The 11,119-nt window shown below is 52.2% G+C and overlaps 1 protein-coding gene across 1 annotated transcript; it reads left to right on the forward strand.

The window, feature by feature from the left end:
* Positions 1-3,573: 3,573 nt before the first annotated feature.
* Positions 3,574-9,373, forward strand: TFPI2 (tissue factor pathway inhibitor 2). The gene is made up of 5 exons (XM_029070124.1): positions 3,574-3,708; positions 5,176-5,358; positions 6,909-7,088; positions 7,996-8,169; positions 8,916-9,373. Exons 1-5 carry the CDS (start codon positions 3,612-3,614, stop codon positions 8,996-8,998), a joined length of 717 nt encoding a protein of 238 aa, XP_028925957.1. The 5' UTR covers positions 3,574-3,611; the 3' UTR covers positions 8,999-9,373.
* The last annotated feature ends 1,746 nt before the right edge of the window (positions 9,374-11,119 follow it).

The raw sequence follows: 11,119 nt of genomic DNA on the forward strand, positions 1-11,119 counted from the left end.
CTCCCTTCTGCGCCGCTTTCACTTGTTCCTTCATTCATCCTCCCTACCATCTCCACAGCACATTCCTTCATTTGTATTTATTGCATGCTGACCGGGTGCAGAGCACTGTACTAAGCACTTGGAAAGTACAATTCGGCAACAGAGACAATCCCTACCCAACAATGGGCTCACAGACTAGAATGTGAGCATATGTATAGATCTGTAAATTATTTATTTAGCTATTTATATTAATGTCTGTCTCTCCCGCTAGACGGTGAGCTCGTTGTGGGCATGAATATGTCTGGTTATGGTTATATTTTACTATCCAAAGCGCTTAGTACAGTCCTTTGCACACAGTAAGCTCTCAATAAATACGATTGAATGAAAGAATAAACTCACTGTATGCAGGGAACATGTCTACCAATTCTGTTACTTTGTAGTCTCCCAAGCGTTTAGTACAGTGGTCTGAACACTGTAAGCACTCAGTAAATACTATCGATTAATTGATTTTCTCCAGGAAATGGGTTAGGAAATCTGTGGTCTGTAGGGAGCAGTGAGATCAGCGCTCAGAACAGTGCTTGACACATAGTAAGCACTTAACAAATACCATAATCATCATCATCAGTTCACGTGCTTTACGGAATTGTCAGATGACATTTTCATCCAGCTCCCTGGGGATTGGAAGTAAGGGTGAATCCACTTTCTCCAACTCCAGCATGTAAAGCCCAAAACTTTTTATGAAACGTTTTAATAGAATGTTTTTATCTAGGGAGAAGAAATCAAGGTCGCCATCTTCCGGCTTCTGGTCCAGTATGCCGAGAAGATGGTGGGTTAGGGCGGGGATAATAATAACAACAGCAATGAGAATAACAACAATAATAATAGTAATGGTGGTATTTCTTATGCCCTTACTATGTGCCAAATATGGTACTAAGTGCTAGGGTAGATACAAGAAAATTAGTTCGAACACAGTTCATGTACCACACAGGACTTAGTGAGGGTTTCCTGCGGGCAGATCACCCTACTAGGTATTGTGTATTGAATCCTCATTTTGTAGAAAAAGAAACTGAAAAACAGAGAGGTAAAAAGACTTGCCCAAGGTAACACATTAGGCAAGTGGTGGTGCCAGGATTAGAACCCAGTCCTCCAACTTCCAGGCTGAACATCCCAAATGCAGAAATCCGGGCCCTTCCCAGCTCAGCCCTACCCACACAATCTGAATCCAGTTTCACCTGGAGTCCAAACCTGAGGGACCCCCTCTCCCACTCCTCCAGGGACCCCCTTCTCTATCCGTACTTTTTTATAGGAAGCAGCGTGGCTCAGCGGAAAGAGCACGGGCTTGGGAGTCAGAGGTCATGAGTTGGACTCCCGGCTCTGCCACTTGTCAGCCGTGTGACTGTGGGCAAGTCACTTCACTTCTCTGGGCCTCAGTTACCTCATCTGTAAAATGGGGATTAACTGTGAGTCTCACGTGGGACAACCTGATTACCCTGTATCTACCCCAGCACTTAGAACAGTGCTCTGCATATAGTAAGCGCTTAACAAATACCAACATTATTATTATTATTATTATGGTATTAGCACAGTGCTTACTTTACTTAGCTCTGGTGTACAGACAAGCTAGTCAGGTTGGCTACAGCCCATGTCCCACATGGGGCTCACAATCTTAATCCACATTTTACAGATGAGGAAACCGAGGCCCAGAGAAGTGAAGTGATTCGCCCAAGGTCACCCAGCAGACAAGTGGCGGAGTCGGGGTTAGGATCCAGGTCCTCTGGCTCCCAGGCCCGTCCTCTATCCAGCAATCCACGCTTTATCTTCCATCCCTATGTCCGGCAACCCGGTCAGTTGATGGCTCTTTCTAGCGGCCGTCAGTCTGTCGGCCGTCTGTCCACCTGAGGCCCAGGAGCGGCCTTTAGGTTCAGGTCAGTTATTATTATTATGGTATTTGTTAAGCGCTTACTATGTGCCAAGCACTGTTCTAAGCACTGGGGTAGATACAAGGTAATCAGATTGTCCCATGTGGGGCTCACAGTCTTCATCCCCATGTTACAGATGATAATAGTAGCAATAATAATAATGTTGGTATTTGTTAAGCGCTTACTAGGTGCAGAGCACTGTTCTTAGATACAGGGTAATCAGCTTGTCCCACGTGAGGCTCACAGTCTTCATCCCCATTTTCCAGATGAGGTCACTGAGGCACAGAGAAGTTAAGTGACTTGCCCACAGTCACACAGCTGACAAGTGGCAGAGCTGGGGTATAATAATGATGGTACTGGTTAAGCGCTTACTATGTGCCAAGCATACTATGTGCCAAACACTGTTCTGAGTTCTGGGGTAGATACAAGGTAATCAAGTTGTCCCACGTGGGGTTGACAGTCTTCACCCCCATTTTACAGATGAGGTGATAATGATAATAATAATGGGATTTGTTACACGCTTACTATGTGCCAAGCCCTGTTCTAAGTCCTGGGGTAAATACAAGGTAATCACGTCGTCCCATGTGGGGTTCACACTCTTCATCCCCATTTTACAAATGATAATAGTAATAATAATGATGATAATGATAGGATCTGTTACACGCTTACTATGTGCCAAGCCCTGCTCTAAGCGCTGGGGTAGATACAGGGTAATCAAGTTGACCTACGTGGGGCTCACAGTCTTCATCCCCAAAGCAGCGTAGCTCAGTGGCAAGAGCCCGGGCTTGGGAGTCAGAGGTCCTGGGTTCTAATCCCCACTCCGCCCCTTGTCAGCTGTGTGACTTTGGTCAAGTCACTTCACTTCTCTGGGCCTCAGTTCCCTGCTCTGTAAAACGGGGTTGAAGACTGTGAGCCCCACGCGGGATGGCCTGATCATTCATTCATTCATTCAATAGTATTTATTGAGCGCTTACTATGTGCAGAGCACTGTACTACCTTGTATCCCCCCCCCCCCCCGGCGCTTAGAACAGTCTTTGGCACACAGTAAGGGCTTAGCAAATACCATCATCATCAACATCATCATCATTCGACGGATGAGGTCCCTGAGGCCCAGAGAGGTGAATCGACTTGCCCGTGCTCACACAGCAGTGAAGCAGCGTGGCTCAGTGGAAAGAGCACGGGCTTTGGAGGCAGAGATCATGGGTTCGAATCCCGGCTCTGCCCCTTGTCGGCTGTGTGACTTTGGGCGAGTCACTTCACTTCTCTGTGCCGCAGTTCCCTCATCCGTAAAATGGGGATGAAGACTGTGAGCCTCACGAGGGACCACCTGATTACCCCGTATCGACCCCAGCGCTTAGAACAGTGCTCGGCACGTAGTAAGCGCTTAACAAATACCGACATTATTCTCTGGGCCTCCGTGACCTCATCTGTAAAATGGGGATGAAGCCCGTGAGCCCCACGTGGGACAACCTGATTCCCTTGTGTCTACCCCAGCGCTTACAACACATAGTAAGCGCTTAACAGATACCAACATTATTATTAAGTGGCGATGAGCTGCCCCCTCTCCAGCCGGGGGTCTGGGCCTCTCGGAGACCGGAGGAGGGGGCGGCAGGAAAGTCGGGCAGGCCCCGCCCCGTCCCCCCCTATAAAGCGGCCGCCCCTCGGGCGGGCCGGGGCAGAGTCGGCCCTTCCCGGCCCCTCTGCTGTCCGGCCATGGTGGCCCCCCGGCTCCAGCTGCGACCGCTCCTTCTCCTCCTCCTGCTGCTGGTCCTGCTGCCGCCCACCCCGGGGGTCCGAGCCGCCCCGCCCGGTACCGACCCCCCACCCCCACCCCACCCCCGGCCTCCCCAACTTCCCCCTCGGCCAGCCTCGGCTTCTCTGTCTCTTTGCCCCTCGGCCTCTAGCTGCTTCTCCGGCTCCCTTTTTCATTCATTCCGTCGTATTTCTTGAGCGCTTACTGTGTGCGGAGCACTGGGCTAAGCGCTTGGAATGTAACAGATAGAGACAATCCCTGCCCAACAGGCTCGCGGGCTAAAAGTCTCTGCCTCTTCGATCTCTTTAGCAGCTTCTTTGGCTCTTCCTTTCTTTTCCCCTCTAGCAGTCTCCCCCGCCCTCCTCGGCCTCTAGCTGCTACTTTGGCTCCTTTTTTCGCTCTGCCTCTTCTAGCTCTTTAGCAGCTTCTTTGGCTCTTCCTTTTTCCCCCTTTAACAGTCTCTCTTTCACTCTCACTCTCTCTTCTGGGTCTCTAGCTGCTACTTTGGCTCTCTTTTTCTCCCTGCCTCTTCGCTCTCTTTAGCAGCTTCTTTGGATCTTCTTTTCTTTTCCCCTTTAGCAGTCTCTCCCTCTCTCCTTGGCCTCTAGCTGCTGCTTCGGGTCTCTCTGCTTCTTCTGTCTCTCTTTAGCAGCTTCTTTGGCTCTTACTTTCTTTTCCCCGCTAGCAGTCTCTCCCTCGCTCCTCGCCTCTAGCTGCTACTTTGGCTCTTTTTTTCTCTCTCTCTGCCTTCTCTTTGGCTCTTCCTTTTTTTCCCCTTTAGCAGTCTCTCTCTCCCTCCGTCTCTCTCTTTCTCATTCTCTAGCTGATACTTTGGTTCTCCCTTTCTCTGCCTCTTTAATTGCATCTTTGCCTCTCCCTTTCTTTCCCTGTTTAGCATTTCTCCCTCTCTCCCTCTCCTCTCTCTTTCTGTTTTCAGTCTCTAGCTGATTCTTTGGCTCTTTCTCGCTCCTCTGCCTCTTTAGCGGCTTCTTTGGTCTCCCTGTCTCTTCCCCTTTAACAGTTTCCCTCCCTCTCTCTCCCTTCCCTTCCCTCATTGTCTAGCTGCTTCTTGGGCTCTCTCTTTCTCCTCTGTCTCTAGCTGCCTCTTTGGCTCTCCCTTTCTCTTTCTCTGTCTTTCTCCCTCTCTCTTTCTGTCTTTAGCTGCTTCTTTGCCTCCTCCTATCTCTTTCTCTCCATCTCCCTGCCTCCTTCTCTTTGGGCATCTGACTCTCCGAGTCTCTGAGTCTCTATGCTTCTTAGTCACTCTTGGTCTCTCTGAGTTCCTGTCTCTGTGAGTCTGTCTCCTTTTCTCTCCATCTCTGGCTCTCTCTGTGTCTTCCTGCCTCTGTCTCTTTGTCTCTCTCCATGGTTCTATAGCTCTGTCTCTCTCCATCTCTGAGTCTCTCTCTGCTTCCCTACGTCTCCCGTTTTCTCTCCATCTTGACAGCGGTGGAGACTCACGGTGTCTCTGAGTCTCAGCCAATATCTCTGGTTCACTGTCTACATCTCCCTCTCTCTCCATAGATAACAACACGGCCATCTGTCTGCTGCCCAAGGATGAAGGTCCCTGCCGGGCCATCCTGCCCAGCTACTACTATGACCGGTACACGCAGACCTGTCTCCTCTTCTCCTACGGGGGCTGCAAGGGCAACGCCAACAACTTCGAAACCCTGAAGGCCTGCCAGGCGGCCTGTGGAAAGCTAGCCAGTAAGTCCCCTCCTCCCAAACCCTCCCCCACCCCGGCCGTCCAGTCCATCTCTCTGTTCGTCCTCAAACGGCCAGCGACGTCTGAAGGATCCTCTCCCACGCCCTCCCCCCACCGCCCCAGCTCCTCCACCCCAGCCCTCACTACTGGGCAACCTGGCCGTCTGTCCATCCCAACCCTCTCTCAGCTTCTCCGGGGTCCCCGGGCTCCAGCCGAGAGAACCCAGTTATCTCCTGCAGGGCCCCAAACCCCCTAACGTCCCTCCTGGCTCAACCTCCAAGGCTTGGTATGTCCAGGGTTAATAGTCCAGCAGATAACGACCCCTGGCCTCCCTCTCTCTCACCAGATGCTTGGCTGGAGCTGAAGGGTCAGTACAGTGATCTGTTTTCCCGGAGTTTTTACATCCAAGGACAGCATTCCCTGAGCATCTGCTGGGGCCAGAGCTGGGAGAGCACAGTAAAAGCAGATGAGGTCCGGTTCCTCAAGGAGCTGGAGAGACTCAGATCGACCCGGGCCTAATGGCAAGAGCACGGGCCCGGGAGTCAGAAGGACCTGGATTCTAATCCCGGTTCAGCCACTTGTCTGCTCTGTGACCTTGGGCAAGTCACTTTGCTTCTCTGGGTCTCAGTTCCCTCATCTGTAAAATGGCATTAAGACCGTGAGCCCTATGTGGGACGGGGTCCGTCCAACCCGATTATTTCGTATCCATCCCAGTGCTTAGAACAGAGCTTGGCACATAGTAAGCACTTAGCAAATGCCACAGTTGCTTTTAGCTGACAGCCAGGGCCATGACAATCTAGAAGCCATCTTTGTTCTACCTTGCATTTGTCTGGGAAATTGATGACTTCCTGGAAGAAATTGATGACTTCCTGGAAATGTGTAGGAGAGATTTGGGGGGGGCTTTCTCTGACTTTTTGTTCTCACACCATCTCTGTGATGGCAATCTATCAGTCAGTGGTATTTACTGAATGCTTACTATGTGCAGAGCACTGTGCGTGATGTGGATGCTGGGACGTGGGTTCTCATCCCAGGTCTGCCACATGTCAGCTCTGTGATCTTGGGCAAGTCGCTTCACTTTTCTAGACCTCAGTTACCTCATCTGTGAAATAGGGATTTAGAGTGTGAGTCCCAAGTGGGACAGGGACTGTGTCCAACCTGATTGACTTGTATCTACTCTAGCACTTAGAACAGTGCTTGGCACATAGTCAGCACTTAACAAGTCCTTTTATTATTATTATTAAACTTCTGACTGCCAGCCCCAGGTCCTTCCCCCGGTGACCCAGGCACCTCTCGATAGGCTGCAAGGCAAGACTTCTGCTCTTTCCTGAGAGAGAAAAGCATTTTTTCTTTTGGTTGGAAGAAACTAGGCCATTGCACCATTTCCTCTTGGACAGTGGAGACTCTGGGGTGCTCCCCAACTCGGCAGGATGTCTGAGATTGGAGACTGTGGTTTAGAGCGACACCAGGGCTATCTCCCTGACCCCGCCATCTTGGTCTTTTGCTCACGATTAATGGGATTTTCTCTGTCTCTGCCCGCCTCTGCACCTTCTAGAAGTGCCGAAGATCTGCCGGATGGATACCAGATCAGACACCTGTAAGGGGAAAGTGGAGAAATATTTCTTCAACATGAGCTCCATGGCGTGCGAGAAGTTCTCGTTCGGGGAATGTCCAGTGGGTCCTAACCAATTCTCCGACAAAGCCTCATGCGTGAGATTCTGCTCCCCGAAGTCAGGTAAGTGATCAGCCAATCGACTGTGTGCGGAGCACTGCGCTGAGTGCTTGGGAGAGTACAATACAATAATGATAGTAATAGTAATAACAATTATGGTGTTGGTTAAGCGCTTACTATATGCCAGGTACTGTTCGAAGCACTGGGGTAGATGCAAGGTAATCAGGTTGTCCCACGTGGGGCTCAGAGTCTTAATCCCCATTTTCCAGATGAGGTAACTGAGGCACAGAGAACAGCGGACAAGTGGCGGAGCCGGAATTAGAACCCACATCCTCTGACCCCCAAGCCCGAGCTCTGGTAGACATGATCCCTGCCTCGAGGAACAGCAGGGGCTACTGGAAAGAGCAAAAGCCTGGAAGTCAGACCAGGATTCTAATCCTGACTCTGCCACATGTCTGCTGTGTGACACTGGGCAAGTCACTTAACTTCTCAGGGCTTCAGTTACCTCATCTGTTAAATGGGGATTAAAACTGTGAGCCTCAAGTGGGACATGAACTGCATCAAACCTGATTAGCGGGGAAGCAGCACGGAATTGGTGGATAGAGCACGGGCCTGGGAGTCAGACGGACCTGAGTTCTAATCACAACTCCGCCACATATCTGGTGTGTGGCCTTGGGAAAGTCCCTTTACTTCTCTGGGCCTAGTTACCTCATCTGCAAAATGGGGTTTGAGACTGTGAGCCCCATGTGGGACAGGGACTGAGTCCAATATGATTAGCTTTTATCTACTCCAGAGCTTAGAATAGTGCTTGACACATAGTAAGCGCTTAACAAGTAAGACAGTTATTATTATTATTATTACCTACCCCGGTACGTAGTACAATGTGTGGCCCATGTAAGCCCTTAACAAGTACTACGATTATTTTTGAGGATGGTGTCCTCACCTGCTTGTGATGGTGATTCCTTCTCAGACGTGCCCAAGTTCTGCTCCAGTCCCCTGGATAGGGGCTCATGTTCTGCCCACGTGACCCGGTATTACTTCAACGTCGAGAGCGGGACCTGCGAGGAGTTCAGTTACTCGGGATGCGGGGGGAATCACAACAACTTCGTCAGCCAGAAGGACTGCACCAAGACCTGCTCTCGAGGTATGGAGCGGCCCCCTCCTCGGCTCAGACCCAGTGCTGTCCGGTCCTGGAGACGTGACTGTGCTGGGTCACTGGGGGAGAGTCAGGGGTGGAAAGGGGAGAATAAGGGGCATTGGATGGTCCGTGCTGGGTCACCGGGGGAAGGTCAGGGATGGCGAGGGAAGAGTCAGAGGTGTTGGATGGTCCATGCTGGATCACCGGGGGAGAGTCAATGATGGAGAAGGGAGAATCAGGTGTGTTGGGTGGCCCATGCTGGGTCACTGGGGCAGAGTGAGGGATGTTGGATGGTCCATTCTGGGTCATGGTGGGGAGGAGAGTCAGAGATGAGAAGGGGAGAGTCAGGGGTGTTAGCCGGTTTGTGCTGGGCCACTGGGGGAGCGTCAGGGATGGAGAGGGGAGAGTCAGGGGTGTGGGCTGGTCCAGCCTAATCATGTGGACAGGGGTCCAGGAGAGCAACCAGCACACAATTCATCCCAGAGTCCTGGTGCCCCGGCTGGAGACAGAGTCCTGGGCTGGACAGCTGAGCGGCTGAGTCCAGAAATCCATGGTGCAGTAGGTCACTCCGGGGTTGGATGGGGGAGGGGAAGGCTCTCCTTTGCACTGCGATTAATGCTAACCCTTAAATCACAGCCCTGTACAATTTTCCCCCAAACCTTCTTCTTGAGGCGGCGGAACCCCTTGCTCACCCTCCTTCCTCCCGGCCGCCCCCCGACCTCTCCTCACCCCCATCTTTCTTGTCCCCTTAGCCAAGAGGAAAGGTGTGCGCAACCATCCCAAGACCGTCTTCGTGGGTCACAGACTCCCGCCAAAGTCCAGGACACGGCCATAGCGGCCCCCCGCCAAGTCCGGGGACCCAGGCGCCTCAACGTGCTTCCACCGACTCCCCTTGCTCTCTGCGCTCTCCCCCTCCATCTGTCCCCTCCCCTCCACCGGACCCCATTCTCCACCCCACCCTGGGACCGGAACCTTCGCGGATTGTCAGAAGGTGCCGCTTCTCACCCAGGCCCGGCTTCAGCGCCAGACCGTCCGATCGCACAGCTGATGCAACCCTCACCATTTGGACTGTCCGCCGATCAGTCCGTGCTATGTACTGAGCGGCTACTGGGTGCTGAGTGCGTTGGAGAGAGTATAGTAGAAGTAGTAGACCATCTCTGCCCACAGTCTACTGTGTTCAGTGCAATGGACTGAACGTTTGGGAGAGTCCAAAGAGTTGGAGAGCACCATGCTAAGCGTTCGGGAAACTCTGTGAGAGTTGGAAGACACGGCCCCCGCCCTCAAGGAGCTTAAAGTCTGTTGTGTGGAGAGCATTGTGCTAAGCATTTGGGAAAGCATTTAGGCTGTAAGCTCACTGTGGGCAGGGAATGGGTCTGTCGTTGTATCTGTACTCTCCCAAGCACTGAGTACAGTGCTCGACACACAGAAAGCGCTCAATAAATACAATTGAATGTATGGAAGTGCATGAGAGTTGGTGGACGTGGCTCCTACCCTCCAAGAGATTACAGTCTATTGTGGAGAGAGCACTGTGCTAAGTGTTTGGGAGAGTACTTGAGGGTTGGTAGACTCAGCCCCTGCCCTCAAGAAGCTTATAGTCTGTGTGCTGAGCACTGTGCTAAGCGTGTGGGAGAGTCAAGAGAGTTGGTAGACGTGGTCCCGGCCTTTGAGGAGGTTCCACTCTGGCCCCCCGTTGGGGGCCGATGAGAGGAGATCAGAGGAAGAGAAGGAGCTGGCAGCTCTGGACGAGGATGTCGCCGGGGTCGATTCAGATTGGGCGTAAACGCCCTCTCCACCGGGCCAGCCAGACCCGGGCCACATCCCTCCTCCCGTCCTCGCGGCGGGAAGGCGGACACGAGCCGACGGGGCAACGAGAGGGAGAGGTCAGTTAGATGACGGGCCGCTCGGGGCTGTTGGTCCCTGTGGGCATCGGGGCTCGCCCCAAGGTATCAGACGTCCTTCAGATGTGGCCAGATCACTTTCAGGAAAGAGCAGTGGAGAATCACCTTCAGTAGAAAAGCAGCGTGGCTTAGTCGAAAGAGCACGGTCCTGAGAGTCAGAGAGCCTGGGTTCTAATCGGGACTTCACCACTTGTCTACTGTGTGACTTCGGACAAGTCAAGTCACTTTGCTGTGCCTCAGTTCCCTCATCTGTAAAGTGGGGATTACAACTGTGAGCCCCAGTGGGACATGGATCATGTCCAACCTGATTAGCTTGTATCTACCCCAGCGCTTAGTACAGTGCCTGGCACATAGAAAGCGCTTAACACATGTCATTAAAAAGTAATAATAATAAAAAGCTGAGCAGAGAAATGGCTGTGTGTGTGTCTCTCCCTCATCACCTGTATTCCCTCCGTTCCTCAACGGTCATCCCTATCCCCCTGCTGTGGCAACACCGTCCTGTTGTGGACTGATCCCTTCCCTGCCGGTGCCCGGGAGTGTGGTCTAGTGGATAGAGCATGGGGCTGGGAGTCGGAAGGACCTGGGTTCTAATCCTGGCTTCACCACGTGTCTGCTCTGTGACCTAAGGCAAGTCACTTCACTTCCCTGGACCTCATCTGTAAAATGGGGATTAAGAATATGAGCCCCTTGTGGGACAGGGACTGTGTCCAACCTGGTTAACTTGTATCTACCCCACCGCTTAGAACAGTGTTTAGCACATAGTAAACACCTAACAAGTAACTAACTAAGTGGTTTAGGCCCCGTCCCCCCAGAAGATGCCCCCCGACCCACAGCGTTGAAGTCACTGACTGGTCGAAGCCTGCTTTGTTCACCACTTCACTCTGGCACATGTGATGCCAACCCCTCACGGTGCGTCGCACCCATCGCCGCTGTGAGGTCACTTCCACCAAGGAAGTTTGTCTCCCGCCCCAGGCAGAGAAGCGGTGGGGCCTAAAGGAAAGTGCCCGAGCCTGGAATTCAGAAGGACTTGTGTTCTAATCCTGACTCTGTCACTTGTC

The sequence above is a fragment of the Ornithorhynchus anatinus genome, chromosome 8 (genome assembly GCF_004115215.2).
Source record: "Ornithorhynchus anatinus isolate Pmale09 chromosome 8, mOrnAna1.pri.v4, whole genome shotgun sequence".
NCBI classification, from domain to species: Eukaryota; Metazoa; Chordata; class Mammalia; order Monotremata; family Ornithorhynchidae; genus Ornithorhynchus; species Ornithorhynchus anatinus.